The sequence below is a fragment of the Emericellopsis atlantica genome (genome assembly GCF_019669845.1).
Source record: "Emericellopsis atlantica unplaced genomic scaffold F5Z01scaffold_2, whole genome shotgun sequence".
Lineage (NCBI taxonomy): Eukaryota > Fungi > Ascomycota > Sordariomycetes > Hypocreales > Bionectriaceae > Emericellopsis > Emericellopsis atlantica.
Window position 1 is genome coordinate 1161958 of NW_025764704.1, and position 26627 is coordinate 1188584.

At 52.9% G+C, this 26627-nt stretch overlaps 7 protein-coding genes across 7 annotated transcripts; 5 read left to right on the forward strand and 2 right to left on the reverse strand.

The window, feature by feature from the left end:
* The first annotated feature begins 301 nt into the window (after positions 1–301).
* F5Z01DRAFT_215670 (uncharacterized protein) lies at positions 302–5271 on the forward strand. Its single transcript, XM_046258172.1, has 4 exons — positions 302–848; positions 914–1292; positions 1342–1609; positions 1674–5271. The coding sequence occupies exons 1-4, from the start codon at positions 522–524 to the stop codon at positions 5155–5157; spliced, it is 4458 nt and encodes a 1485-aa protein (XP_046122648.1). The 5' UTR covers positions 302–521; the 3' UTR covers positions 5158–5271.
* Positions 5272–5754: 483 nt separating this feature from the next.
* Positions 5755–9658, reverse strand: F5Z01DRAFT_644011 (structural maintenance of chromosome complex subunit SmcA). The gene is made up of 5 exons (XM_046262758.1): positions 8137–9658; positions 7196–8086; positions 7068–7140; positions 6276–7017; positions 5755–6216 (listed from the first exon to the last, which is right to left on the reverse strand). The coding sequence occupies exons 1-5, from the start codon at positions 9412–9414 to the stop codon at positions 5850–5852; spliced, it is 3351 nt and encodes a 1116-aa protein (XP_046122649.1). The 5' UTR covers positions 9415–9658; the 3' UTR covers positions 5755–5849.
* A 42-nt stretch (positions 9659–9700) lies between these two features.
* F5Z01DRAFT_644012 (uncharacterized protein) lies at positions 9701–11249 on the forward strand. Its single transcript, XM_046262759.1, has 2 exons — positions 9701–10228; positions 10282–11249. The coding sequence occupies exons 1-2, from the start codon at positions 9953–9955 to the stop codon at positions 11131–11133; spliced, it is 1128 nt and encodes a 375-aa protein (XP_046122650.1). The 5' UTR covers positions 9701–9952; the 3' UTR covers positions 11134–11249.
* A 176-nt stretch (positions 11250–11425) lies between these two features.
* F5Z01DRAFT_215655 (uncharacterized protein) lies at positions 11426–12978 on the forward strand. Its single transcript, XM_046258171.1, has 2 exons — positions 11426–12431; positions 12530–12978. The coding sequence occupies exons 1-2, from the start codon at positions 11661–11663 to the stop codon at positions 12578–12580; spliced, it is 822 nt and encodes a 273-aa protein (XP_046122651.1). The 5' UTR covers positions 11426–11660; the 3' UTR covers positions 12581–12978.
* An 889-nt stretch (positions 12979–13867) lies between these two features.
* F5Z01DRAFT_215758 (uncharacterized protein) lies at positions 13868–15383 on the forward strand. The gene is made up of 2 exons (XM_046258173.1): positions 13868–14583; positions 14642–15383. The coding sequence occupies exons 1-2, from the start codon at positions 14133–14135 to the stop codon at positions 15367–15369; spliced, it is 1179 nt and encodes a 392-aa protein (XP_046122652.1). The 5' UTR covers positions 13868–14132; the 3' UTR covers positions 15370–15383.
* Positions 15384–19852: 4469 nt separating this feature from the next.
* F5Z01DRAFT_644017 (annexin ANXC4) lies at positions 19853–22935 on the forward strand. Its single transcript, XM_046262760.1, has 2 exons — positions 19853–22492; positions 22551–22935. Exons 1-2 carry the CDS (start codon positions 20318–20320, stop codon positions 22869–22871), a joined length of 2496 nt encoding a protein of 831 aa, XP_046122653.1. The 5' UTR covers positions 19853–20317; the 3' UTR covers positions 22872–22935.
* On the reverse strand, positions 22936–26439 carry F5Z01DRAFT_644019 (serologically defined colon cancer antigen 1). The gene is made up of 3 exons (XM_046262761.1): positions 26242–26439; positions 25875–26189; positions 22936–25819 (listed from the first exon to the last, which is right to left on the reverse strand). The coding sequence occupies exons 1-3, from the start codon at positions 26353–26355 to the stop codon at positions 22973–22975; spliced, it is 3276 nt and encodes a 1091-aa protein (XP_046122654.1). The 5' UTR covers positions 26356–26439; the 3' UTR covers positions 22936–22972.
* Positions 26440–26627: the final 188 nt, after the last annotated feature.

The following is a 26627-nucleotide window of genomic DNA, read 5'->3' on the forward strand; positions in this document are numbered from 1 at the left end:
CTTTCTGCCCTGCTCGCAGCGGCGCCGTTCTTAGCACTGCGTGTTTACCCAGGCTTTGTGTATTCCTCTGCTCCGTTTAAAAGTACCAAGCGACTCTTCTGCCAAACGGCCGTCGTCATCCTGGTAGCGTAGACCTGGCTGGATCCCCTAAAAGGATGGGAGGCTGACCTTGCCAGAAATTTCGGGACGATCACCCCTGAAGCCTCCACCAGCACCAGCAGAACTCCCAGCCATCTCCAGGCTTGGACCAAGAACACCACTCCCTCATTGCCTTACCGACTCCAGTCGTCTTTGCTACCAGCCCTCTTTCAGCAAGTCCATCGTCGGTCGAGCGTTCCATCCACCGTCCGTCCCGTTGCTGCACTCCTTTTCCGCCTTCGACCGTGCGACCGACCGTCTGCTACTCCGTACAAACTTACCTTCCGTACCCGCAGCGACAAGCACCAAGCGCATCGCCCAACAACGACGTGCATAGCCTTGATAGTTGATCTACGAGCGCCGCACCGCGGCTGTCGTCAGCCATGGCGTTTCTCTTCTCCAAATCGAAAAAGAACCAGGACCGATCATTAGCGAGTCGCGATGGCAGTGCAGGACAAGGATCACCACAGAATGCCGCCGGTCGCGGACCGGCGTCCGAGAAGAGCTCATCGCAACATCGCGCAACGCCTACAGGGAGCCTCAACTCGATTGAGAAGAACTCAATCGACACGGAAGGCATGCCCAACAGTCCCGACCGGGGAGCACACGAACGCAGGGGCGGGAGCATAGACAACCCGAAGCTGCCACAGCAATTAGCTCAGCCGCTAGTCCAGCAGCAGCGACAAGCTCAACCGCAAAGCGATCTACCGGTAAGTCATCTTCACAAGACGAGGTGATTTAGCATTTGTTTCTGACTGTCTTGTTTAACGTGCAGCTTCGCAATGGGCCACCTCCGCCCGCCATGAACAATGCGTCTCTGTACCCTTGGTCTCAGCGCCGACTCACATACACCTCGTCGCACCCTTCGCCGTTCCCTCGCTATGGCGCAGCCGTCAACTCGATATCGTCAAAAGAAGGTGACATATACATGATGGGCGGCTTGATCAACAGTTCGACCGTCAAAGGCGATCTGTGGATGATCGAGGCTGGCGGTAACATGGCCTGCTACCCACTTGCTACCACAGCCGAGGGTCCCGGCCCCAGAGTTGGCCACTCGAGCTTGTTGGTGGGCAATGCCTTTATTGTCTATGGCGGTGACACGAAGATCGACGAGTCAGACGTCCTGGATGAGACCCTATACTTGTTGAACACTTGTGAGTCGCATGAAGTAGCATTCTGGGGCGCCACGCTAACATGCTCTAGCTACACGTCAATGGTCGCGAGCTCTACCTGCCGGACCCCGTCCGTCTGGTCGCTATGGCCATTCTCTGAATATCATCGGTTCAAAAATTTACATCTTTGGCGGCCAGGTCGAGAATGAGTTCATGAACGACATGTCGGCGTTCGACTTGAACCAGCTCCAGTTGCCCAACAACCGCTGGGAAATCTTGCTGCATGGCGACAGCTCCTCGAACACCCCGGCTGCTAGGACAAATCACTCAGTGATCACATATAACGACAAGATGTACCTGTGAGTAGAACTCCAAACTACACTCGATCCACGTCGACCATCTGATCTGACATGTACATCGCAGGTTTGGCGGCACAAACGGCATCCAGTGGTTCAACGATGTTTGGTGCTATGATCCGGCCTTCAACCAGTGGGCCCAGCTTGACTGTATAGGTTATATCCCAGCTGCTCGCGAAGGGCATGCGGCAGCCTTGGTGGACGACGTCATGTACATCTTTGGCGGGCGAACTGAGGAGGGTACCGATCTTGGTGACCTCGCGGCCTTCCGAATCTCGACCCGCAGGTGGTATACGTTCCAGAACATGGGCCCCTCGCCCTCGCCGCGCTCCGGCCACAGCATGACCACTGTGGGCAAGTCGATCGTTACAGTCGGAGGCGAGCCCAGCTCAGCGACCTCGTCCGCCAATGACTTGGGAATCCTCTACGTCCTCGACACCACCAAGATCAGGTACCCATCCGACAACCAGCAGTCGCAGCAACAACGCCTGCCACAGGGTCAAGGAAGGCGCCCGAGCGTATCTGACGGTCCGAATGCCGCTCGCATCGGCTCGACTCGCGACGGCTCTAATGGGCCTGACCAGCGCAGGCTTATTGGAGTTACCAACAACGCAGGAACGCCGCCAAACGGTCATCGTTCACCGCCACCAAATGGTGCGGAAGCTGCCGTTCAGGGGTTCCAAGGGGTCGTTGGTGGGCCAGGCTCCAAACTACCGCGGATTGCACCGAGCGCAGCTGGTCCACCTCCATCTGGTCCTGTACCTATGCGCCCTGGCGAGCAAGCATCGGCAATTGGAAGAGTACGCGGGCCATCTGCGGACCGTGCTGGACCGGCCGGATCGCCATTGATCGGCTCCAACCAGAACTCGCCTATCACCAGGGAACCTATCATGGAGAATGAACCAGTCATTCCGCCCGCGGTTGGTGTCGGTATGAACGGGCGCAGCACGCCGACACAGCAATCGCAAGCGCAACAACCCAAGAGTGCTCCAAGACTGGAGAGCTCCGATATCTCCAAGTCTCAGACCCGCCAGGCTGGTAGCAAAGCATCTGTCGACAGCGCCATCGAGCCTGGCCTCAAGGCTATGCAGCCACCTGCATCTCCTCCTCCGCCTACCCGCCAACCGAGTAACCCTCTATCAAGAAGGTCATCGGGCCGCAATTCGCAAACCGTTGTTCTGCTCAAAGAGCTGGACTCTGCTCGGAATCGAAATGCTTGGTATGCTTCGGAGTTGGAGCTCGCCCGAAAAGCTGGGTTCGTTCCTAACACGTCGAGCCCCGTACTAGACGGCAAGATTCCGGAAACTTTTGATGATGAAGATCGACCATTGATCGAAGCTCTGTTGGCCATGAGGACCGAGCTCGCCAAGGTACAGGGTGCCATAGACCAGCAAGCGACCGTTGCTTCAAAGCAAATCGCCGAGGTGGAAAGGCAACGGGATGCCGCTGTTCAAGAAGCACTGTACGCCAAGGCCAAGCTAGCCTCCCAGCTGGGTGATGCGAGTGCGGACCAAACATTCACCCCGGCAGATGCCAGCTTCAGAACGGGAGAGATGGAGAGGAAGCTTGGCGCAGCGCTTCAATATCAGAAGGATCTACAGAGCCAGCTGGCTCAAGCTCGCGCTGATTTGAATAACGAGAAGAAGGCGAGGAAATTGGCCGACGACACGACGAGTGCTGCCGAGAAGAGAATGACGGCTCTAGAGACCTACAAGCAGCAAACGTCTACCGAGGTGGAGCGCCTGAAGGCTGAACTGCATGCGGCTCAGCGAGAGGCGCGCGAGAAGTCCGTTGCCTCCGCCGAAGCCATTGCCTCGTTGGAGCTGCTCAAGGCTGAGAAGGACGACGTCGTTTCGAAATATGAGAACGCCAAGGGCTCTTCGGAGGACCACGATGCCACCTTTGTCTCTCTTCGAGCCGCCATCGCATCCTCGGAGGACGGCAAGGCCCACCTACAGACCAAGTTGAATGAGGAGCGAGCGCAGCGCGAAGTGTTGGAGAGCAAGTATAACCAGCTTAAAGTGGAGCTTGAAGCTCGCACTGCAGAGTTGGCTACAGTCACCCAGCGCCTCAAGGATGCCGAGGAACTGGCAGAGCGACATGCCCACGAGGCCAAAACGCATCGCGAGGCGGTCATCACCGGCCTTGACAAGATTTCTCTTCGCGATGAAGGCAAGTCTGGCAAGGCCGAGAGCGACCGTGTGCTCGCACTGCAAAAGCAGGTCCAGACATCCAATGACTTGGTCAAGCAGTACCAGCGGGAAGCCGATGCCGCAGCCGACAAACTACGAAGTGCGGAGGAGCGCATCGCTGGACTGGAGCAGTACCAAGAGCAGTCCAGTCGCGAGGGAGTGGGCATCCGCCGTCAACTACAATCCGCTCTCAAGGACACGCAACAGCTCCAGGCTCTCAACACGGATCTCAAGAATCGCCTGGCCGCTCAGCAGTTGGAGACCAATGCCATGACGGTGCAGCACAGCGCGCTCAAGAACATCCTCAGTGAGCGTGGTATCAGTCCGACTGCCGCTGTTCGAGCCCGAGGACTCGCCAGCCCCCGCACAAGCTCTCCTGAGCAGGGCCGACTGAAGGAGCTCGAGTCGCAGCTAGCTGGCGCTCACGCAGCGCACGAGGAGTCTAAACAGGCCTTCGCTGTCCAGCAGCAAGAAGCGGACACCATGTACCGCGAGAAACTATCGCAACTCGAGAACGACTACCGATCAGCTGTCCATTACGTCAAGGGTACTGAACAAATGCTAAAGCAGCTCAAAGAGCAGCTTAACCGATACAAAACGGAGAACGGACAGCTCAAATCCGACATTGAGGAGCTAGAGGACCGCTTGCAGTCTGACGGGCAGGCGAATGCGGCAGCCGCTGATTGGGAGGCTGAGCGAGTGGCCCTGCAGAAGAGAATCGAGGGTCTGGAGGCTGAGCTTCGGGAGTCTGGTGTCCATCTCGAGAAGGAGCTGGAGACTGTCCGCACAGAGCTCAGGACCGTTCAGCGCCAACGCGATGAGGCTTTGACGCACGGCGAGCAGGTCACCAAGGATTTCGGCTCGCACAAGACGCAGTTTGAGCAGCTTCGGTCTGAGAACGCGCTTCTCGAGCAGCGTGCTTATGACGCAGAGCAAAAGGTCTCCCTGCTCCTCGACCAGGTCGAGCACTCGGTCGACAACTACCGTCGCCAAAGCAAGCAAGCTCCCAGCATGAACTCTGAGCTGGGCGCCGGTCTCAATGGCGCCCACAGCATGGGGCATGCCCGCAACGAGAGCTCCGAGCTCGAGTCGCTGCACGACGCTGGCAATGAGGTTTCCAACGCAAGGAACAGCGCGGCGCTCGACAGCCTGGCGAGCGAGCTCGAGACCCTGCGAACCCATTGGGAGGCCACCAACAAAAACTACCGGCTCAGCACCAACTTTGATCTCGACCCGAATGCCGCCTCGGGCAGGAAAGACGCAGACGACAACGGGCTGAGCGAAAGTCTCGCGGACTGGCGGAAGAAACTCGACACGGAGGAGAGCACCGCCTCTGTCGACAAGGTCCGCCACGTCTAAGTCTTTCTTTCTTTTGCCATAACGTTGGCACTTGAGTTTTTGGATATCGCGAAAGCGTTTCCTGATGCATATTATACCCGATGCCACATGCGCGGGACCTCCGCGATGGTGGTGTCTCGTCCTTGGCACCTCTCACGAATTGTACACTTTGAAAGCAATTGTCATCGGTCGAAGCGGAGTTGGGATTTTTTTCTTTCGGCCAGCATAGCCTGTGCTCGTACAATTACTCACGAATGCTCTTCGTGCTGTTGTTCGTCCCGAACGATGCTTAATTCTTTGCTGAGCAAGGTCTGAGCTACAACACGGTACTTCTTGTTTTTTTCCGTTGCTCTCTTCAATTTTTGTTTCTCGATCTTGTCTTTGGTCTTTCCTAATGACCCATATATACAACTCTTTTTGCGTGACCTCACGGGCGTTGGAACTCGGTTCGCCACATAGCTGGCGCCCTCATCAGTGGAGGAAGAGAGGGTGTACAGCAGCATGCTGCCTCGAGGCAGGGATATTTGTGCGATGGATGTGGAAGTTGGTACTTTTATTAGAGCGTCTCTAGTCTTTTCTGAACGTGGAATGCGGACGAAATGGCCAATGTTGATATGAAATCGCTCACAATTGTGTTTTACCTCGTCTATCTCCGTCCTTGGGTGTGTCAATGTGACGTGTAACCCAGTTTTAAGAAGGCTCTCCATTACTGATTACGCCCGGAGCAACATCTTCTGCACCTTGAGGCACTCTCTGAAATCACACCTCTCTCCGTCTTCCGGCATGTGCTCTCCACTGGCAATGCACAACACCCTCATGCGCGAATCGTAGCGGAGGCCCGTCAGCAGCTTGGGCGTGATGAGGAAATACTGGCTCGAATGCTCTTTGCACGCAATGTCCACCATGCGCTCGTGGACCATGCGTTCATTCCGAGGATCCATACCCTGGTTGATCTCATCGACGACGCGGAACGGGGACTGCGCCATCGACTGGAGGGCCATGAGGTAGAAGATTGTGGACACGGCACGCTCACCGCCTGACTGACGGTGGGCGGTCAGTTGTTGTAGTTCTTCGCTCTCACTAGAGGCAGTCAGCATTGAGGGGTCTTTCACAAAGGGGCAGAAGATAGGGGGGCTTACCGGAATTTGACCAGGATATCAATGGCCCAGAGGTCAAAATCGTCGGCCTTGTGGACGCGGACCTCGCCAGCACACTGAATCTGCTCAAAGTTATGGGCAAATGCCCTGTCGATCTTGTCAATCAGCTTGTCCAGCTCTGGCTCCCACTTGGCCATGAGTGCCTCGATGCCTTCGTTGAGTCTCTGCAGCTTCTCCTGCGAGTTGGCTTGTTTCCGCTTCAGGCGATCAATGTCGGCTGCTCGCCGCTCAAACTCCCGCATGATGCTGGGGTTAGCGGCTTGTATGAGCTCGAGCTTGGATTCTTCAGCTTCGTACTCGACCACGAGATCGGGTGCTGATTTGTCCTGGCAGAGGTCAGTGATGGTAGCACGCCATTCCTCGCTCGGGTTCTCTCCCATCATAATCTCCACGGCTTCGCGATACTCCTTGCCCATGGTTCGTGCTGTCTCGGCCTCTGCGGCAGCTTCGTCAAAGACACGTTTCTGGTCATCAAGTTGCTGCATGATGCTAGCATTGCGAGCTGTCAGGCCCTCTAGGTCAGACTCGGCCTCGAGATGCCAGATCTTTGTCTCGACGAGGGCATCTAGAGCGATTCGGCACTGCTCAAGGGCGTTTGCGTGCTGCAACGCCAATTCGGCACGTTTGACGGTGGCCTTGTCGTACTTCAAATTCAACTCGCTGATACGACCGCGGATCGCGTTCATTTCATTCTCGCAATTCTTCTTCTTCGTTTCCTCAGCCTCTGGTCAATGCGTTAGCTGGTTCAGTGTGAGACGCCGTGGTGATCGTTACCCAGCTGGTCTGGCAAGCTGTTGAAACGCTGCCACTCTCTTTGGAGCTCATTCTTCTCGGCTTGTAATGTTTCCTAGAGAGATTGTTAGATGACCACAGCAAGAAGCACGACACCTCCCCACACGTACGATTTCGGTGCGCAGTTTCGCTCGCTTTTCCTCTATCTCACCCTTCCGGGTTTTGGAGTCGTTTGATTGCGATTTGAGCCTTGCAAACTCCTCTGATGCCTGAGCAAGTCGACGCTTGTATTCGTTCAGCTCGGCGGAATCGAGAGGCTGTGATTTCCAAAAACGACCCCCCTTAACTGGTTTCGTTACCGTCGTCACAGCGCCAGGTCCGTATTCGCGCCGGCGGCGAATATTGTACGCAGTCTTTCCGGCAGACCACGAATTGATCGCACCGCTCTGCACAATCGCCTCGTACTGCTGGTCCGTGTGCTCCTGCAATGATATGCCAGCTCTGTGTAAGCCGGAACTGGCGCAGAGCATGGCCAGGACGGGCTCAGGACCATCCACGTAATCGATGGCGAAGCCTTCCATTCCCAGGCGCCTAGCCTCCTCCAAAGCCACGGGCGTCTTGAAAGACGAGAGGGGATTTGCGCATGAGCGAGTAGCGACACTCAAGCTCATGGTTCTTAGGAGCTGGTCGTTGAGTTTCGTCAAGTCGTTGGTCGTTTGCGCGGTGAAGCACGTGAAATCCTCTTGGCCAAGTACAGACTGCACTTGATCAGAGTATCGCTCGTCTTTGATCGAGCAAGTGACCATGGCCGGCCCAAAGATCTCCTTCTCAAACTCATTCTGGTGCTCCTGTACCCATTCCCAGCCCTTAGCGTGTTCGGGGAAGTTTTTCTGCATGAGTGCCATTTGCTGCCCTTGCTGGGTGTTGAAAGATTCAATGTTCTTCTCCGTCGTTTGGATTTCCCGCCTCTTAGCCTTGCCTTCCTCTGAAATGTTGTGGATCTGGGCTTTGAGGCGATCATCTTCAGCACCGAGCTCTCGCTCTTCGTGTGACATGCTGCGCTTTGATATCGTCAGCGTGTCGGCTCTTATATCATCCAGTTCTTACTTACAATCTTGTGGTTGACATCAGACCAGTCTCTTGGGGGTGGGGTTTTTCTCAGCTTGGCTTGGATATTGTTGATCGTAGCTTTGATTGTGCCCATCTCCTTCCTTTGATTAGCGAAGCCTTTCCTCTCTGCTTCAATGCTGTGATTGGCATCCTTCACCTCTGAGGCGGCACTGGAAACCTTCGCAGCCAATGCCACGATGTCCTTTTTCGCCAGTTCTGCCGCCTTCTCTCTGAGAGGTATCACAGCTTGCACTCGCGTGGCGTAGTCTTGCTTGTCTTTCACGGCTTGCAACGAGGGACCGCTATTGTGTTCGAGACGCTTGAGTGCCCTTTTCGCCTCGTCGCGCTTCGCTTTCGCGGCCACGTGGGCCTGGCGTGCGTCTTGGTAGAGTGCCATCTTGTGCGCCGACTTGAGATTTTCAACGTTCTTCTGGATCTCCTCTCGTTCCCGGAGCCTATCCACATCCGCCTGCAAGCCTTGCTGGCGATTTTCGAGGTTCGCGAGGTAGTCTTTGTCGGCGTCGTTGGTTGCCGTCATCTCCTTCTTCTCCGCGTGTAGACCCTGCAGTTTAGACTGCCACTCAAGCATCTCCTCGGGGGCAGCAGCGCGGAGTGTTTCGTGCAACAGATCGACAGGAGTGCAAGCCGCAAATTCCACGACTCGATCTTGGGGCAGGAACTGACAGAGGTTGTCCACCTGGATCTTGAGCTCGCGCATCAGGGTCTGGATATTCTTATGGCTTGACTCCTTGCCGTTCAACCACCACTTCTGCGAGTTTTGCTCACGCCTGATCTGCACCTTGATGATATAGTTCCGTCGGTCCTTCTCTCGCTTGCGAAGTTCAATTTCGATGGTGGCCATGTCTTTGCCATGCTTCACGAATTCTTTCACGGACCCTGCTCGCCCGAGGTGTTTTGGTGCGTAGCCTAGACCCAGGCAGATAGCGCATACGAGCGAGCTTTTGCCTGTCCCGTTTGGTCCAATCACCATGTTCAAGTTTGGACCAGGAAAGAAGTCGGCCTTCTCGTACGTGACAAAGTTCTTGACGGAGACGCGGATAATGGCACCAGGGGCGTAGTCATCTTCCGACACCTTGGCGATCTTTTCATGCTGGCGATCGCCATTCACATATCCACTCGGCTCGGGTGTATTATCGTCGATGATGGAGTCTGTTCTTCGCATCCTCTTAGGCGATGCGGGCTCCGTGCCATCGACGGTGTCGACGTCGCTGTCATCTTCCTCGAGTGCGCTGCGCGAACGGCGGCGGGTGGTCGACATCGGAACGCTCTTCGAATGGCATAAAGGGACGTTGAGGTGGATACAAGTCTGAGATAAATGCGCAGCGCCGTTCAGAAATCCTCGACCCGATCATGCAACCAGCATTGAGTGTGTGGGTGTGTGTTTCTTGATCCGTGAACTTTCCTCGTGGGGGAGACGCGTTGCGTGAGTGCGGGAGCGCGTTAAGCACCCACATCCAATTTGCGTTAGAGGCAGGTACCGTGAGGAGCACCTGCCTACCCTGCGCACATCCAGCAGACTTGAGCAGGCATCCCCAAAGTCATCGCACGAAGTGCATGTTAAACTTACTTGTCAGATAATACCGTGCGGTATTTCTCTGCAATGCTTGGTCTCGAAGTTCATTGAACTCGGAAGAATAATTGATATTGAGCAAGAGTGTATCAACGCTCATTTTTGAGCGTGTTTGAATGCCCCGCATCTCCGGGATTCATGTCAACACCATCGTCATGACATGTAAAATATGGGTTAACATCAGCACACTGACAAAATCCTAAAACACGGACACTTCCTAGACACGATGTCGCGCGCAGGTCGTTTTGTGCACTGCGTAGACAGTCCCAAATTCAAGCCGGACGATCTCATCGAGAACCCGGAACGTCTCAAGAAAGCCAACGAACTACTTCTCAAAGATGACCTGTACAATGCCAGCCGAGTCATTTTTGACCTGGCAGAGGTTGATCAGTACACATATCATGCGATGGTCAGCGTGAAGCTCGCACAGGTTCAACGAATCGTCGAGCTTGGGGATGAGAAAGGACTGCATGATTGGTACCATAACGAAGATGGAACATCGGTGGGTTACAAAGCACGGAACGTACTGTAGGAGCTGTGTTGACATTATTCAAGAAAGGGCATCCTTCCAAGGCAGACATCGACGCCTATGTATCAATCTTTGCTCCTGGCACACTGACCTCATCTGCGCTCAAGAACTTCAGCACGAATGCCAAAAAAGAGTCATTGCGCGCCGAAGTTGCAGAGAATCTACTCTCAAAGCGCTTTATCCATCCTTCGAGGGAGACAACCCTCACGATACCAAAGGTGAAAAAGTCTGCGCCGCAGAATCCCTACTTTGACTTTTGGGCGTGGTCGTGCCGGGCCCTACAGTGGTGTGGACCGTCGCCGTCAGCGGAGAGAAGAACCGGAAGTCACCATGTGCTCCCTATTTTCATGCACCACTTTGGCTGCGCGACACCTTCGCATGAGTCTTTGGAAATACTCAGGCTACTTGCGGACGGGAGGACTGTGGCTGACATTGGCTCTGGCAATGGTTATTGGGCATACATGCTGCGTCGTTATGGGCTGATGGTTAACCCCGTCGACAACATGCAGAGTGAGTGGAGGGTCAACTGGGTGGACGACACTGTCATCTCAGATGGCGTTCAGTGGTTGAAGAAGCACAAAAATGGGAAAGACATGGTACTGCTGCTGGTGTACCCCGTGGTAGGCGGGAGCATAGGGGGAGGCTCAGAAGGTGGCTTCACCCGCGACCTCGTCAAGGCGTACCAGGGCGACACGATAGCAGTTGTGGGCACGCAAAACCACAACGGTTACACGGGCTTCAAGAAGTGGACCATGTCTGAGTACATGGCGAACGAACATAAGGATTGGACCAAGGTCGTCCAAATACCCCTGCCTAGCTTTGGAGGCAAGGATGAGGCGCTTTTCGTCTTTCAAAGGGGAGACAGAGCGCCAAAATAGGCGTGGAGATTCAAAGAGCTGGGGTTCAGTCTCTGGCAATCCATGTTATGGATATTATTGCTGAATATATATGCCAAACTTACCCAACAAGGACACAGGTGTTTCTCTTCAACGCAGGAGAATGCGTGAACGTTGGCTACTCGTTTGTCTTGACTGTTTGCGAAAATAACATTGCCATGGGATTCTGTCGTTGCGCAAGCTCGATGGAGTAATCATGGTGACTCCATTGCCTTGGCGTTTATCCAGGTATTGGTGCTTCATGTTGCTTCGACCGGTATGGGTACCTTGGCGGTTGCGTGCAGGACTACATGTATGCAACAAACACCAGCAACATGAAAATCTATGGTAAAGCCGACACTGGAAGGGCCTGGATGCCGATCCTGTCTGTGGCACCGAGCTGAATCTGCTTACTTCGGACAGACAAGCGTAGGCTTGGTTTCATTGGAGGTGTCTTACTTTGGGTTCATCCTCTTCTCAACTTCATCTTCTCGCGCTTTGGCTCCCACCTCTCTTAAAACATACCAGCAATGAATCCTTCTGGAGGAATGCACATCCCCTCCGCGCTGGCGCCGGTTCATAAAGCATACAACGAATGGCTAGATCACCACAAAGGCTTAATGCGAAAGCCTGAGCTCGAAGAGTGCAAGTTCGTGGCAGCCTACCTCCGACCCGACGATAGGTCAGAGAACGACCCGACACAACACTGGGTCTTTCTCCGATACACGACAAACAAGCGCGACGTCGTTTGGGGAGTCTTCTACGGCCTACGACTTCTCTACATTGACAAACGACGACAATACCAAGAACTGCGAGGCAGCGCAAAGAGGAAGTGGAAAGACGACGTGGGCACCAAGCTATTACGCTCCGATCTTGCCACTCTGATCAAGCAGAGATACCCTGGAATAGACCTTGAGTACAACACTTGGCCTGGAAGAGCTCCTGCTCGTCCTCATTGGTGGCCTATCCTAGGCGAGAGATGGTCAGGCTCGCCTGGGGATGGGAAGCGCTTCCATGCCTTCAACAAGGTAGCTGGCTTCGTGGAACACAAAGACAAGAAGAGGAAGCGCACTTGCAATATTTCTGGCGTGCCACAGAAGCAAATCCGAGGAGATGGTTCGGACAATAGCCCCAAGAAACTTGACACTACGGCGTCTAACGGTCCTGATGCCTTCAAGAGCAAGCAGCAAGACGTCGGCAATTCTTCCTGGAATGAGATCGAGAGCGAGGGACTCCAAGAAATCAAAGCAGATGAGGGTCCAACTTCTGGCCAAGCGACATTCGATGAGAAGTTCGACACTGTGAGTGAAGAACCCGATCATAGCACTTGAGGCCAATGAAGTCTGTTCTTGAGGCAAATTGGCTCACCTACGGCTTTATTCGTAACTAACTGTGGCAGATTACCATACGTACTTCAGCGAACTTCGATCGTAATGAGGATGATGACTAGGAGACATTGATCCCATCAAGGACCAGCGATCGCAGCATCTCTGAACAGAAGGAATACCGCGCGAACTCGATACAACCAGTCAGTCCGTCGAAGATCAATAGCCAAGAAGAGCAGACAAGCCTTTTGAACAGGAACGAAACATATGACCAGGTTGAACGAGACTCCACGCCCCCAGTCAATGATCGAAGACTGCCCGATAGGCGTGCCAGGACCTTTGTTGCTTCAGCGTCTTGTTGTGGGCCATCCATACAACAAGCCTGCAGCAAAAGCGTCGTGGAACCTGGCCATACGCCTGTGGAAACAAGTGAAATAACGACAACGGTGACCGACCCGGTTCCAGCAACAGCAAAAGATCAGTTTGCCGAGCTTCAGCGTGAACTATCTCAACTTCAACAGGCACATGCTGGGGCGAAGCGACTGCTTGTACAAACCACCTTGCAGCAGACCGAACTTATACAGCATATGGAATCGCAAGAAAAGATTATGATCGGCATGAAGCGTAAGATTAATGGTCAGTTCAACGACATGAAATCGACTTCTTAAGAACGGAAGAGGGAAAAGGGGTATTGTCAAGATTGCAAGAGCCCACTTCAAAGCCACCGTCACGTGCGGCTTTGGAAACAAAGCGGATCTGAAATGAAAGATTGAGCCATGTCACTACAAACATACAATCTTTTGGGGGGACAACTGTTCGGCCTACTTGTTGATTGAAGTGGGTTGCGTGAAGTGCGGACGGCAAAGAGACGAACAGGGAAGTTGAAGCAACCTAGATTGCTAGATTTTGCGTAGTACAATACTAGTAGCCAAGTACTCTTTTTGGTACATGTACAAATACATTATATTGTGACTCTGTGGCGCATACATGTTCTATATGAGATGCATTTTCTTGAGGCTGTCTTGTATTGATGAAACGCACGTATGGAGGAGCGAGTGCCATGGGTGTTCTTTTGACATACAGGTCTAGGTTGTCTGTGTATCTAAGCTTTGTGCCTTGGATCTTGTGTTTCGTAAAACGGTTCATACATGTAAGTGGTTTGTTTATTATGTCAGGGGCTTCATACAGCAAGTTGAAATTGTGCACGCAACCCTAAATCCAACGAGTTCCATGACCTTGGAGACCCAATTGCATCATTGATAGGACTTCCTGATACTCTGTACCTAGCTTCTGATAGGTGCGGCTTTATGAACTGCACTGTGCACTCGCTTAACGCCAGCTCTAGTCCTGAGTGACTCGGACATCAACTTCCGGTCAGTGGGCAGTAAGGTAGGCATGCACCGGACCGTTCTGTATCAGACGAAGGGTCGCGTCACGCGCTAATAGTGAATTGTTTTGAGAGTTGCCAGTGGAGTCCAGCATTCTTGCTTTGCCCTTCTTTTCATTACATGCTTTCCACCTACGTGAAAGAAATGGGCTTCACCGTTTCTCGACCACACCACCTCAACCTCGTGGCTTGGCTCATCTCCAGATGTGAAAGAATCGGCTTCATCTTTCTTGGAAGACTCAAGAATTCAGCCTTCTGACTTTTGCTTCAACAAGCGGTGTCTTCACGTCATGAACCCGAACAACAATGTTGCAGAGGGCACGCTGCCTCCAGTAGCCCGCGCATATCAGGACTGGCTCAACAAGTACGCGCTAGAGATGAAGCAACCTGAGATCAATGAATGCCATTTCATACTGAGGAAGCTGGCTACTACGAGTGGCCCCCCGAAACCAAATCTGAGCCTCCACCCGATCTGGAAACACTACATGACTGACAAAGATGGTGATATTGTCTGGGGTGTGTTTTATGCGCTACGCCTCCTATACATCGACAAGCGATCGGAGCTGCGTGGCTCAGGCGACTTTGAGGTAGGCAACCGTCAGATTGCTGAAAAAAGGTTGTTGCAGAGCCCACTGGCCCGCAAGATCAAAGAGAGATATCCCAATGTCAATCTGAGAGAGGCAGTCTGGCCTGGACCTGCACCACCACGCCCAGAGTCGTGGGACATTTCTCAAAACCAGTGTAAGAAGTCGAGCCAGACACAAGCCATCTATGGCGTATAGCTGACTGGTCTCTGTAGCAGTGTCGCCGCAAAAATCACAGAAGCGCAAGCACCGAGTGATTTCCGATAGCGACGACGAGCACCACGATGAACCAGGATATCCAGTACAGTCAGATATACCGTCCCAGGAAGAAGCGCCGGCTAGAGCGCGACTGCTTCCAAAGAGGAAGTCAGGAAACCGCCGAGTGAGCTACGACCCAAAGGAGTTCTTTGCCGGATTGGACCTTGGCGGTGATTGTAATGCAGCACCGACAAAGCCGAAAAAAGAATCAATCAAACCAGAAGGCCACCTCAAGTTGGAAGCCAAGAGCTCCCAGCTTTCAACTACTCTGTCTCTTAGACCACCGACCGCTCAAGCCAAGAAGCAGAGCACTTCCACGGCCAACGGGACAGAGAATACACAGATCCCAGCTGATGAACGAACCGTTTCACGACAAGTCGTGGCCGAGCAGGATGCAGCTCAGCCAGCAAATGAGTCTGAAAGCACATCTCAACTCAATGCCCGCATTCAAGACCTTGAAACGGAGATCGACTCACTCCGCCGGCGCATGGAGAACCAAGTCAAGATCGCCAAGGATGCTTTGGCACGAGAAGAGAAGGCGATCAAAGCAAACAGAGAGCTCTACGCGTGCTTGGAGCCTCTGCGTGTCCAGGAACCCCCGACTCCCGTTGGAGTGTCTGAGGACGTTGCATCCCTTGTCGAACGAATGGTTGCTCAACAGATCGAGAACATGAGGAACCGATGAGTATGCAGTTCGGAACGAAGTGCAAGCTCACAGAGGACTTCTATCTGGTTGGGAATGTCGATGGCCACGCAAATGCTGCGTTTGCATAAAGAAGGGCATATATAGTCGTCGAGTGAATCGCCGGTACAATATATGCAGGTATAGCATCACAAATAACCCTGGCGTGCACATCTTATTGTTATTAGTACACTTCGCTTTCATCATCGTACAAAACTTGCCGTCTGCAAGCGAGAGATTGAGGGCTCTCAACACGCCATCACCCGAAGCCGTACCTTGGGCCCCGGCTGTCAGAGTATTTGTGTAACATTTACCGTGCGCAAAGGTCACTGAAGCCCTCGCCTTACTGGCCAATGCTTGGCACCAACACCGCAGCACATATCGGCCGGCGTGAGCTGACGAGGCTGGCAGTCGTCGCGATGCCGAGTCTCCGGTCAGCATCAGGCTGGAGGCGTGGAGCACTCACGGGCACCAACACAGTCGGCCGGTCCCGTCTGTCGCTCAAACCCCCCAATGATGCGCTGCGCCTCCGGCTCCTCGACTTCAGGTGCCGTGGCCGGGATGGCCGAGTGGCGGACCTGACCTGCGCAACACCGAGCAGGCGATCCGCAAGGCTCACGCAGCTTGCAGAATGTACGCGTAGGGGGTTCTGTAGGGCTACAACGATGGGCCTGTGATTGCTGACTTCGAGTGGGTTGCCATCAGGACTGGAGTCATGGGGTCTGTCGTCGCCTTAGCGTACGGCGGGATATTAGATCACAAGGTGCCAACGGTATCAACCCCCGCAGTGCAACGACACCACACCGGTGGCCCCTCCCACACTTTATAACCTACATACTTTTTAACATACCGCCACGAACGAATATCGAAAATTATCAGGCCTTAATTTTAGATACACGCAATAAGGGCCTCTTAGCGACTTAGATTCTTGAATTTCTAAATAATACGATCGTTAGTAACGGTGGGAATGCTATATCAAAAATCACGCTTAAAAGAGCGCTAGTATTATAGACTACCCCTCGTCTAACAGCCCGCCAGACCCTAACTATCTTAGAAGACTATATTTACGGCTATTATTTCTTAAATACCCTAATTAATAATATTCTTAAAGATATTAATTTACGGCTATAAGAAGCTAGTAATCCTATTATTAGTAGACGGACCTTACTACGCTAGCTAAAGGCGTGGGGCTTGGATATAAGATACTAGGCGCTAGATATCTCGGACGCCCTAATCGATCGGATTAAATACCTCTTCTTTAACTTCAGGCTATCCAACACATCGATTCTACGGGAGCTTTATTAAGGAGGCTTCCACGCCTACCTCTCGGCTATAAAGAAGGTCCGCTAGCAACACGGTATAAAACGCCGGGTTAGGACCGTTAAAGAATAATAAGAGAGGCTCGATAACGCTATCGAATTCCTCTACTAAGACCTCCAGAGGAGCGGCGCGGCCTTAAGCTTTAGCAAGGGCTTACTATACCAATATATTCGTTAGAAGGGGCAAATTATAGTCTTATAGCGCCGTCTATACGATATTTATCGGGCTGCTTTTCTAGAGGAAGTCGCTAGCCGCCGTGATAGTAACTTTAAGTAAAGAGGCGACTTTCGCGTGCCCGGACCGAACTTCTTATAGTCCCTCGATAGCTATAAAAAGCTTAGGAAGGTCGGCTTCTAGATTTATAGTTATATCGACGCCTATTCCCGCTATATTATATAGTTTTACGTAGGCCGATTAGTAATAACGTCTCTTAGCACGTTAAAATAATATCTTAAGGCCGTCCGGCGCCTATAAAAGCGGCCCTTTTTCACGAGATCTAACCACGGCACAGAGACGCCGCTATAGGTAGCGGCGTAGGCGTCACTCGCTAAAGCTAGCCCTAAGAAAGTCAAATATACCGATAAAGATAGAAATATTTATTATTATACCCAAGGCAATCGGCTAGATAGCTATCATTTATATAGCCTAAGCATAAGGAACGTAAGGATCGAGTCTTAGTGGCGGTAGCTACGGCGTAGCGTCATAGACCGCTGGATTATCTTCTTTAACGAATTAATCGGCTATAGCCTCTTCCGCGAAGATAGCCTCGTCGATTAGGTAGCCGTCTACGCTATCTACGGCGAGATAATCCGCGATAAACTTACTAACTTTATTTATCTATAGAATAGGTATATTATCCGTAACTAGAAGAACCGACCTAATATTAGATCTAGCATACTAAGGGATTTATATTATATAACCGCTAACCCGGACTAGAGCGTTCCTTTCGATAATAACGACGATAGCCTATAGTAGTAGCTTCTTCGCGAAATATAGGAGCCTCTCGAGACGATAGATATCGATAGTCTACTACCCGCCGAGATAGAGGCTTAGTACAAGGCATAGCTCTAAGGGCTTAGCTTCGAGGCTAACCTAGTAGAAGAGGATAACCTTAAAAGGCCGTTTATTAGCTTATATTTAAAGCTTCGCGAGATTATCGAAAAGCACTAAAATTCCAGCGTATAGCCTATCTTAGCTATCTCATAAGTTCACACTAGTAGCGCTGCCGAATACTAACGTCTATTATAGTAGAATTACCTCGACGATCTAGGCCTCTATAGTAACGCGATACCGCCCGAATTTTAGGCATAAATAAGCTAGGCTATCGAGGAAGGGGATAATATAAAATAGATCGCGAAAAGCTTTATTTCACCGCTATATAAGGTAGTATTTAAAGCCTTACGCGACGGGCCTATATATATATATATAATCCTTATACTACTAGACCCACTGTAATTTCCCCCCTATAACACTATATAACATCCGCGAATATAGCCCTTTCCTACGTTCTTTCCCTACTAACTAGCGGTATTATATTAAATAGCAGGTCTAATCAATCTCTTACTTTCGGCTATATATTTTAACGTCTATTTTAGTAGTAGAAATACCCGAGCCACCGCTATCGATTCCCACGGTCTACGATACGCACCTACAACGCGAAAAATATAATAAAATACGCGCTACCTCCGTCGGGCTACTCTACCCCTTCTATAGCCGGCGATAGCCTAAGCCAGTCGAGATCGACGCCCTAGATACGTTTAGCGACCCTCTAACGCCTATAACTATATATAGATCGCCGTTAATCAACGGCTACGCGTCGTCGGAAGGTCGTAGTATCGCTAAACAAGCGCTACCCCGATCATCCTCGTTATCTTCAACGCGTGGCGATCGCCTTAATAACCTACGTAGCCACACAAGGCAGGCTATTATCGCCATAAGGCCGGCCAAGCCTATCTCGCCGTTTAAAAATCCCTATAGCCTTAAAATCCGGGTCTAGCCAGTCTATTCCACCGGTCGCAGGCTCTAAGGTAGTATCTTTAAAGCCTCGAGCTCTTTATTAATAAGTAAGCTAATTTAGATATTCTAAAATATAGCTAATTCGCCGTAGGTAGAATAGATTTACTACTTATCTCATAGGCCGACCTCGGATTCCTTATAAAAGCCGATTTTCTAACTATATACCTTAAACCTTCTATTCTTTATAATACCCTTAAAATACTCGATAAGTCGATAATATATATCGGCACGTCCTTCTAGAAGAATAGCAAATAAGAGCCTAGGTAGTTTATATCGGTTTCCTTAAAAAATAATAGCCTTTAGGATATACTAGGCTAAGATAATAATTTCTAGTAGGCTATTAGTGACAGCCGGGTTATCGTATGGATTAAGCTTTAATTTATCGAAGATAGCCCCAAAAAGCCTACCTCAAAGCCACGGAAGCCGCGGTCGAGGGCCAAGTCTATAGCGCTAGGCGAACGGTCGCAAAGGGAATTAACGCCAGCTTTAATTCGGGTTAAATCAGAGCTAAATCCAGCACCCTACGAGCCGATCAACCTCAAAGCCTTCCCACAAGACCTAGCGGGTGGGACATATAGCGAGACGGCCCTGTCTAAAGCATCGGATAATATAGACCTCTTGCTAACTAAGATCGGCGCCCTTAAGGCACCCGACGAAGCAGCCGATAAGGCACTCGCTAAGGCACCCGATGAAGCAGCCGATAAAGAACCCGCTAAGGCACCCGATAAAGCAGCCGATAAGGCACCCGCTAAGGCACCTTATAAGGTAGTCAGGAAGAGGCCAAGGGCGCCTATAGCGGGCAGCGTTAATAAAGAGGTGCGACCTCGCCGTTCACGGCGTGAAGCTAGGCCAACCGCCCGGGCGCGGCGGTCGTGATCAAATTTACAGCTATTTATAACCTTACTTATAGCCTTACTTTATAACTAATTGAATACGAACATATGTCTTGCTTAAGAACTTCAGCGCCTCCGTAATAACCACCACACGCCTTATATAAAAAATAAATACTATCATCACGAAGTCTGCTATCGCTAGATCATAGTAAATTAATTTATTTATTATAGAATTAAATTCTATGGCGTGCGTAGCTCTTTAGGTGAGGCTATAATGACGAGGGTGCGTATATGTGTTGTGTGGTGGTTGTGCAATTGGTCATTGATACCGTTGGCACCTTGTGATCTAATATCCCACCGTATTAGCGCGCTCTGCAGGTCGCAGGACGGCAGCGAGACACCAATTGCGCTGCATGTGCTATGCATCACGGCAAATGCTGTGGCGGGTGCTTGATGCAGGTTCTCCGATGAGTTTAGTACAGAGATCGAGGTTGCTCGCTGACTGAAAATTCTTCGTTCCGCGACCCTCGCTGTCTGACAGTCTGACAGTCTGACAATCTGTCTGTTTGACTGACCGACGCCTTCCAGTCCCCCTCGCATTGCACCTTCCGTCAAGCTGAGCTTACCCCACATCATTATTTACGAGGGGAGTCACGACCGGAGCTTCAAGTTGCTCAGAAGGAATTCATTGAAAGCGCCTGGGACATATCCGGCCTTCACCTTTTTGCTAAGAGGGCCAATTTGGCTCGTTTCGACTGGCCCAGCAAGCTGACGATTTCGATATGTCTCTCTACGTCGATGACGACCGCCGACGCGACAGGTCGCGCTCGCGTGACCGTCGTTCCCGCAACGATCCCCCGGAGAGACCTCCGTACGGCGATGTCAGGGAGCCTTCATATGTCTACCCGGAGGACGATCTCGACAGCCGATACCAACCGCGTGAAACGAACCAGGGTGGTGGCGTGCCTTACCCGGTAGAGGGTGGCATTCACCAAATGTTGCCTGGGGAAGACAGGCTGTACAACTACGAAGACTATCCGCCCGCGAAACGCGCCGCATCGCCGCACCGAAGCTCCCGCGAAAAGGAAGGAGGCAAATCGACGGCTTCATACCCAGGAGCTTTCCCGGACGACGACCAGGGACCACCCAGCATCGTCACGGCCGAGCCACGGGAGTCCAAGCGGGAGAAACGAGAGCGGAAGGCGCGAGAGCAAGAAGACGACAGCGGGCGACGAAGTCGGTACACCGAGGCGAAGGATGAGCGAGTCTCCGAAGACGAAAGACTCAAGTCTCTGCCGCAGAAGTACGCCAGCCGCCGCCCTGAGATCAGAGAGCCTCGACATGATGGTTCTCATGGCCTGAAAGGCTCGGATGACGAGAAGCTCAAGTTTCTGCCCGCCAAGTACAGTGCGCCGTTGAGCCCCGCCAACGACAAGCCAAGGGACAGGCCCGGCAGACAAGATCTCGACGATGACAAGTTCAGGTTCCTGCCATTCAAGTACAGTGGCAAAAAGGATGATGAGGATTCTCATTCGTCTGATCGCGAGGACAAGCTCGAGCGGCGGAGGCGCAAGAAGGAGCGCGATGAGGACGACCTGGCCTACGGCAAGCCTCCGGGCCCGTCACGGTCTGAAAGGACGGGTTCGCCCCAAACATATGGGAGCTACTTGTCAGGATCCCAGTGGGAAGATCGACCTTCTTCCAAGTATCCTGAGGATGACCCGCGGCGACGGACGCTGAGTCCACGCCCAGTCAGCCCTGCTGTTGAAGATCCTAGGCGGTCGGCTCGCTTTGAGGACTACCGCGAGCAAGACCCTCGCCGATCACGACCTGATGTTCTCACGGTCGACCCAAGCGACAGGAATAGGGGGTCATCTCGCGACCGTCGCCGAGACAAGTCCCCCAATCCTGCCGGCCTAACAGTGGACACTGGCCACCATGAGCGTGAAAGATCCAGGGAACGGCGAGGTACACGCGACAGATCGCCTCAACCGCCGACAGACCGCATGTCCACTCTGTCTGTCGATACGGGCAGACCGTCAAACATGTCACTCACCGCTGCTCCTCCCTCGCCGCTTCTGGAGTCATACCAAGGCACGTACCAGGACTGTTCGCCCATGCCCTCGCCTCTGCTACTCCCCTCGGGCCACCCGAGCGACGACCCCCGGATCTTGGAAGCCATCTCGCCCATCGGATCTGACAGCGAGCTCGATGGCAAGAAGCGTAGCAGACGCGCCCGATTCCACGACCCTGAAGACATCACAACCCGCTTGGCCAATGCTCTGAAAGGTGATGGCCCGCCTGACAAGCGCGTGCTCACCGAGATCTTGCCAAGCCTGACGCACGAGCAGGTCATGGACTTGCGAGCAGACTACAAGAGCCTTGTCAAGACCGGTTCTCACCGCAAGGGCGTCAACATTGCGAAACACATTCGGGCCCGTCTCAAGGATGAGAACCCCAACCTTATGAAGGCATGCTACTCTGTCGCACTAGGTATGTGGGAGAGTGAGAGCTACTGGGCCAATTTCTGGTATCAAGGCGACAAGACTCGCCGTGAGCTTCTCATCGAGTCGTTGATGGGTCGCACAAACGAGGAGATTCGACAGATCAAGAGCGCCTTTACGGACAAGAAATACGACAACAGTCTCACAAAGTGCATGAAAACCGAACTCAAGGAAGACAAGTTCAAAAAGGCCGTCCTCATGGTGCTGGAGGAGCGCAGGATGGACGATTACGACCACAACGGTCGCAAGATTCCTCTTGACTACAAGCTGGTGGACCAAGACGTTGACAGCCTGCGCCAAGCCATCAAGGCTGAAAAGGGAGGCGAGAGTCTGATGATCTCCATTGTTGTGCAACGCAGCGACAACCATCTACGTGAAGTGTTGAAGGAGTACGATCATGTGTATCGCGCCAACTTTGCTCGGGACTCTCTGAAGAAGAGCACAAACTTGGTTGTAAGTCTATTCCATCATTAGCACTCAGAGGTGTACCGACAGAAGCTGACCTTTGCAGGGTGAACTCCTGGCACACATCCTCAACGGCGTCATCAATCGCCCCGTCCGCGACGCTTTACTCCTCCACCACGCTATCACCACGTCACGCAAGGATGAGCTGCGTCACGAGCTGTTGACTTCGCGGCTTGTGCGGATTCACTGGGATGCCGCGCACATGTCTGCGGTGCGCAAGGCCTACCGGTCGCGCTACGAGAGGGAGCTACAGGAGGCCGTCGCAGAGTCCACGAGCGGGCAATGGGGTGCCTTTTGTGAGGAGCTCTGCATCGCGAGGGTGCCCAACGATGTAAGGCGCGTGGAAAGGATCTCCTCGCGTCGATGAGAGCAGTAAACAATACGTCGATGAGAGCAGTAGACAATACCTAGACCCAAAATGAGCGTGATTTTTGCATATTTTCCAAGAGACGGTGATCTGTGCTTGCTCTATTTCTTGCCGCCTCTTTTCTTCGCCTTGGCATTGCTGCCTCCTCTTCCTCCTCCCGTGGCGCCGGGGAGCATCACCCTGACCTTGCCCACCGGGATGCTGTTGACGACCTCCTCGGCCTTCATGCCCTTGAGAAGTTCGACCTCGCGGGGCCACATCTTGTCCGAGTCCTTGCCCTGCGGATCGACGGCGCCCTTCTTGCCGCTCTCGAATTTGATGCGCTCTAGAATCTCCTTGACGGCCTTGCCCTTCTTCGTCGAGCCCGGCTGCAGTTTGGCCTTGTATTTGTATCGACCCAGGGCACCCCACGGCGCACACACAGGAATCACCTCCAAGATCTCGTCTCCGGGCAAGGGTGTGCCGACGAGCTCGTCCAGAGAAGTCGTCTTCTGTGCCTCGTCATCGTCCAGGAGCTCGACGCCCTCTTCCATCATGACCTTTCGGATTTCCTCATGCTCGGCCGTTTCCTTCTGCGTCTTTCGGTGCTGAGCTCTCCGCCTCTCCCTCTGAAACGCGATTTCCGCCTCGCGTTTGGCTTTCGCCTCGGCCTCGGCCTGTGCCTTTTCCTGTCCTGCCTTGGCGCCGATGAGGGCTTCAGCCGCCAGACGGTCCTCCTCGTCTTGGTACTTGTATTTGGCGGCAACCTTCTTGGCTTTCGCCTTTTGCCCACGTTTGCGGACTGGTTGCTGTGGCTGCTTGGGCTTGTTGCCGGCTTGCTGCTTCCCTGATGCTTGGGTGGGTTCTTCCGACGTCTCTGCAACCGATGGGGTAGCGGCATCTTCAGGACTGCTGGCCTCGCCGTCATCCTCAGCTTCGTCTTTGGGTCCATCTGCCTCTTGCTTGTCTGTATCAATCTGCAGATTATGAACGCCTTTTTCTGCTTCTTCGACGTCCTCGTCATCCGCCTCCTCGTCACGCTTGCTGCTAACCCCTTGCAAGGGGTTATCGCGCTTCTCGTACGCCTCTTCGCCATTGTCAGACTCGTCGGCGGTCTTATCGCCCATGTCTGAGGCATCATCGTCCACACTCTGGGGCTCGACAGGCTGCTCCAGAGCGGCAACTTCGGTGTCAGCTTTCTTGCGGCTAGTACCGGCGTTGGCATCGCCATCATCGACCCCGTTCAACCTGTGCTTGACATGCTTCGCCTTGCTCTCCTCGCTGATGCGGAACACGAAACCCAGGCCCATCAGAAGCTGCGTCGGTGGGAGGAAGTTCTTGGTTCCGCGGATCATGAAGCTACCTTGTGGTAGGAACTCTCCCGTAGGCGCGGACTTGGACACCTGATCCGCGTTGACCCACCAAGCCCCCATTCCCGCCTTGGAATCCCAGGCGTTCGACGTGCAGACGGACAAGGAGCCGGCCTGTGAGAGGGTCTGGGGCGGTATTGGCGCATCGGGTGTCTTTGGGTTGTTCTTGACGATCACGCTCGACGCGCCGTGCAGATCGGCGTGACAGTAGATGTCGCCCTTACGGAGATAGCGCTTGTACAGCATGTCGTTCTGGGTCGCGTCTTTGCCGCCGAGTACGAGATATCCATCCGAGGAGATGAACCAAATAAACTTCTCGAACCACATCATCTTACGGATTGGTTGCAGCAACGCCTTTTCCTGCTTCAAGCCTTTCCTCAGATCGTCCTGAATCTTGGCCTCTGTGTTTTTCAGAGCCTTTCCAGAGGAAGCCTGTGTCTTCTCTTCTTTCACCGCATACGTTCGCCTCTCTTCGTAGTATTCGCGGGCATTGCTCCAAGGGCTCAGTGATAGGTTGATGTCGACTTCAATAGCTTTGGCGGATGCGGCAGGCTTGGCCTTTTCAGGCGTGCCATTTTCATCGTCCTCGTCGTCGGTCTCAAACGGATCCTCCTCTTCTTCCTCTTCGAAATCTTCCTCAGCCAGTGAAAGAGTAATCACATTCTCATCAAGCTTGAGGGGTGTCTTGATGATAGCAGCCACAGGGTTCTGCTTCTTCTTCTCGCGTTCCACCAACTTGCTGATGTCAACCCAGTCCATCCCCTGCGCGATGAGCCCGTTCACGGCATCCATCGCTTCCTGGACTCTCTGCACATTCGTCTCGATGGCCTCTGCCTTTCGGAAATTTGACGCCTGCGCTTCTTGAAGATCTTCGATGCGTTTAGCCTGTTCTTGCTTGGCCATCTCCATCCGCCGCTTTGCGGTCGCTTCCCGGTCGCTGAGGCGCGATTCAAGCTTCTGTCCCTCCAATGAGGAGAAGAACTCATCGACCGTCTGGTTGTAATCGGGGTACTCCAGGACCTTTATTTCAGGATCGTTGGCTAGCTTCTGGGGCAAGAACGGATGGAAGTCCTCGTATAAGAGGTTCGACCTGTCTGATGCTTCGGTGCTGTCCCCTGATGGTGCCGCGCGGTACTTTGCAAAGATATACCCCTTGCACTTGTCCCCCGAGGTGATGTTCTCGACAGTCTTGCGCGCCTCTTCCAGAGACTTGAATAGCTCGTCAAAAATGGACTCGCTTGCCAAGATCTCGGATATAGGCTTCGCCATTTCGAATCCATTCGCCAACAGCGTATACTCGATGAGGACTGGCGGTGTCTCGGAGATGAAGGAGGCCAGACCCTTCCTCAAATCAGCACCCGTCTTGGGTTTCCCCTTCTTGGCAACCGCAGAGGCAGCCTTTGTTCGTTCGGCGGCTTTCTCAAGCCCAGTACGCACTCGCTCCTTTGTAAGGTCCGGGATACCCTCGTAGTTTTGCCGATTCTCGAGCGAGTACTTGAGGCCAACGCGCTGTGGTTCTTGGCCACCCTCATTCTCGGCAACATTGCGCGAGAGAGCGAGGATGTTGAGTTCGGCGTCGGTGAGAATAATGTTGCCGCTCTGCCGCAGTCATCAGCGGCTATGCTTCCCTCCAAGCGACGTCGATTGGACTTACCGCAAAGAACTCCAGGAACAACCGATATTGCCCATCGCTGAACGTGAATTCCAAGATACGATCAGTGCCCACTTGCGACACTGACGTCAACCGCCTCGTCTTTAGACATTTTCGCAACCGAGCGACAAATGCCGAGGGTGCTGCGGCAGTTGTGCGTCCAAACTCGGTCAGATGGGTGCGGAAACCGGTATCGACAACGAGCTGCTTCTTGTTGTCGGGCTTCGCAAATTTTAGAAGGAGGATTTTGGAGGAGAGATCGTATATGTTGGACAGGCGCAAGCTGACCAAGCACTGTTGGAGCTCGTGCGCGATGACCTGTTGATGGTGAGGAGCTGCAGATTGGCCAGGGAGGGGACTGGGATCGCACCTTGACATCCAACGAGGAGAATCTCTGCTTCATGTTGTCGGTAGGAGACTTGGTGTAGCTTGTGCGACTGTCGAGGACAGGTCTGACGCTTTTGACGCCGTCAACCGTCGACATCGACGTGGGGCATCGGCATGTGTCATGGCGGGGCAGACAAACTCGACACTCATGACATCACGTGGGACTTGCTCGAAAGTCATGAATCTTTCATCAGAGTGGCAAGTCAGCTCTACGATAAAGTAGAAATCGACAAATCTACCATCAATCAATCGATTTTGCCTAGCCAAGTGCCGTGCAGTCAAATTTCGTGAAATGACCCAGCGTTGCCTCAAAGGCTCAGAGACTTCATCAAACTAGGAATACTCAGCGTCAGCCAGGCTCATATAGTT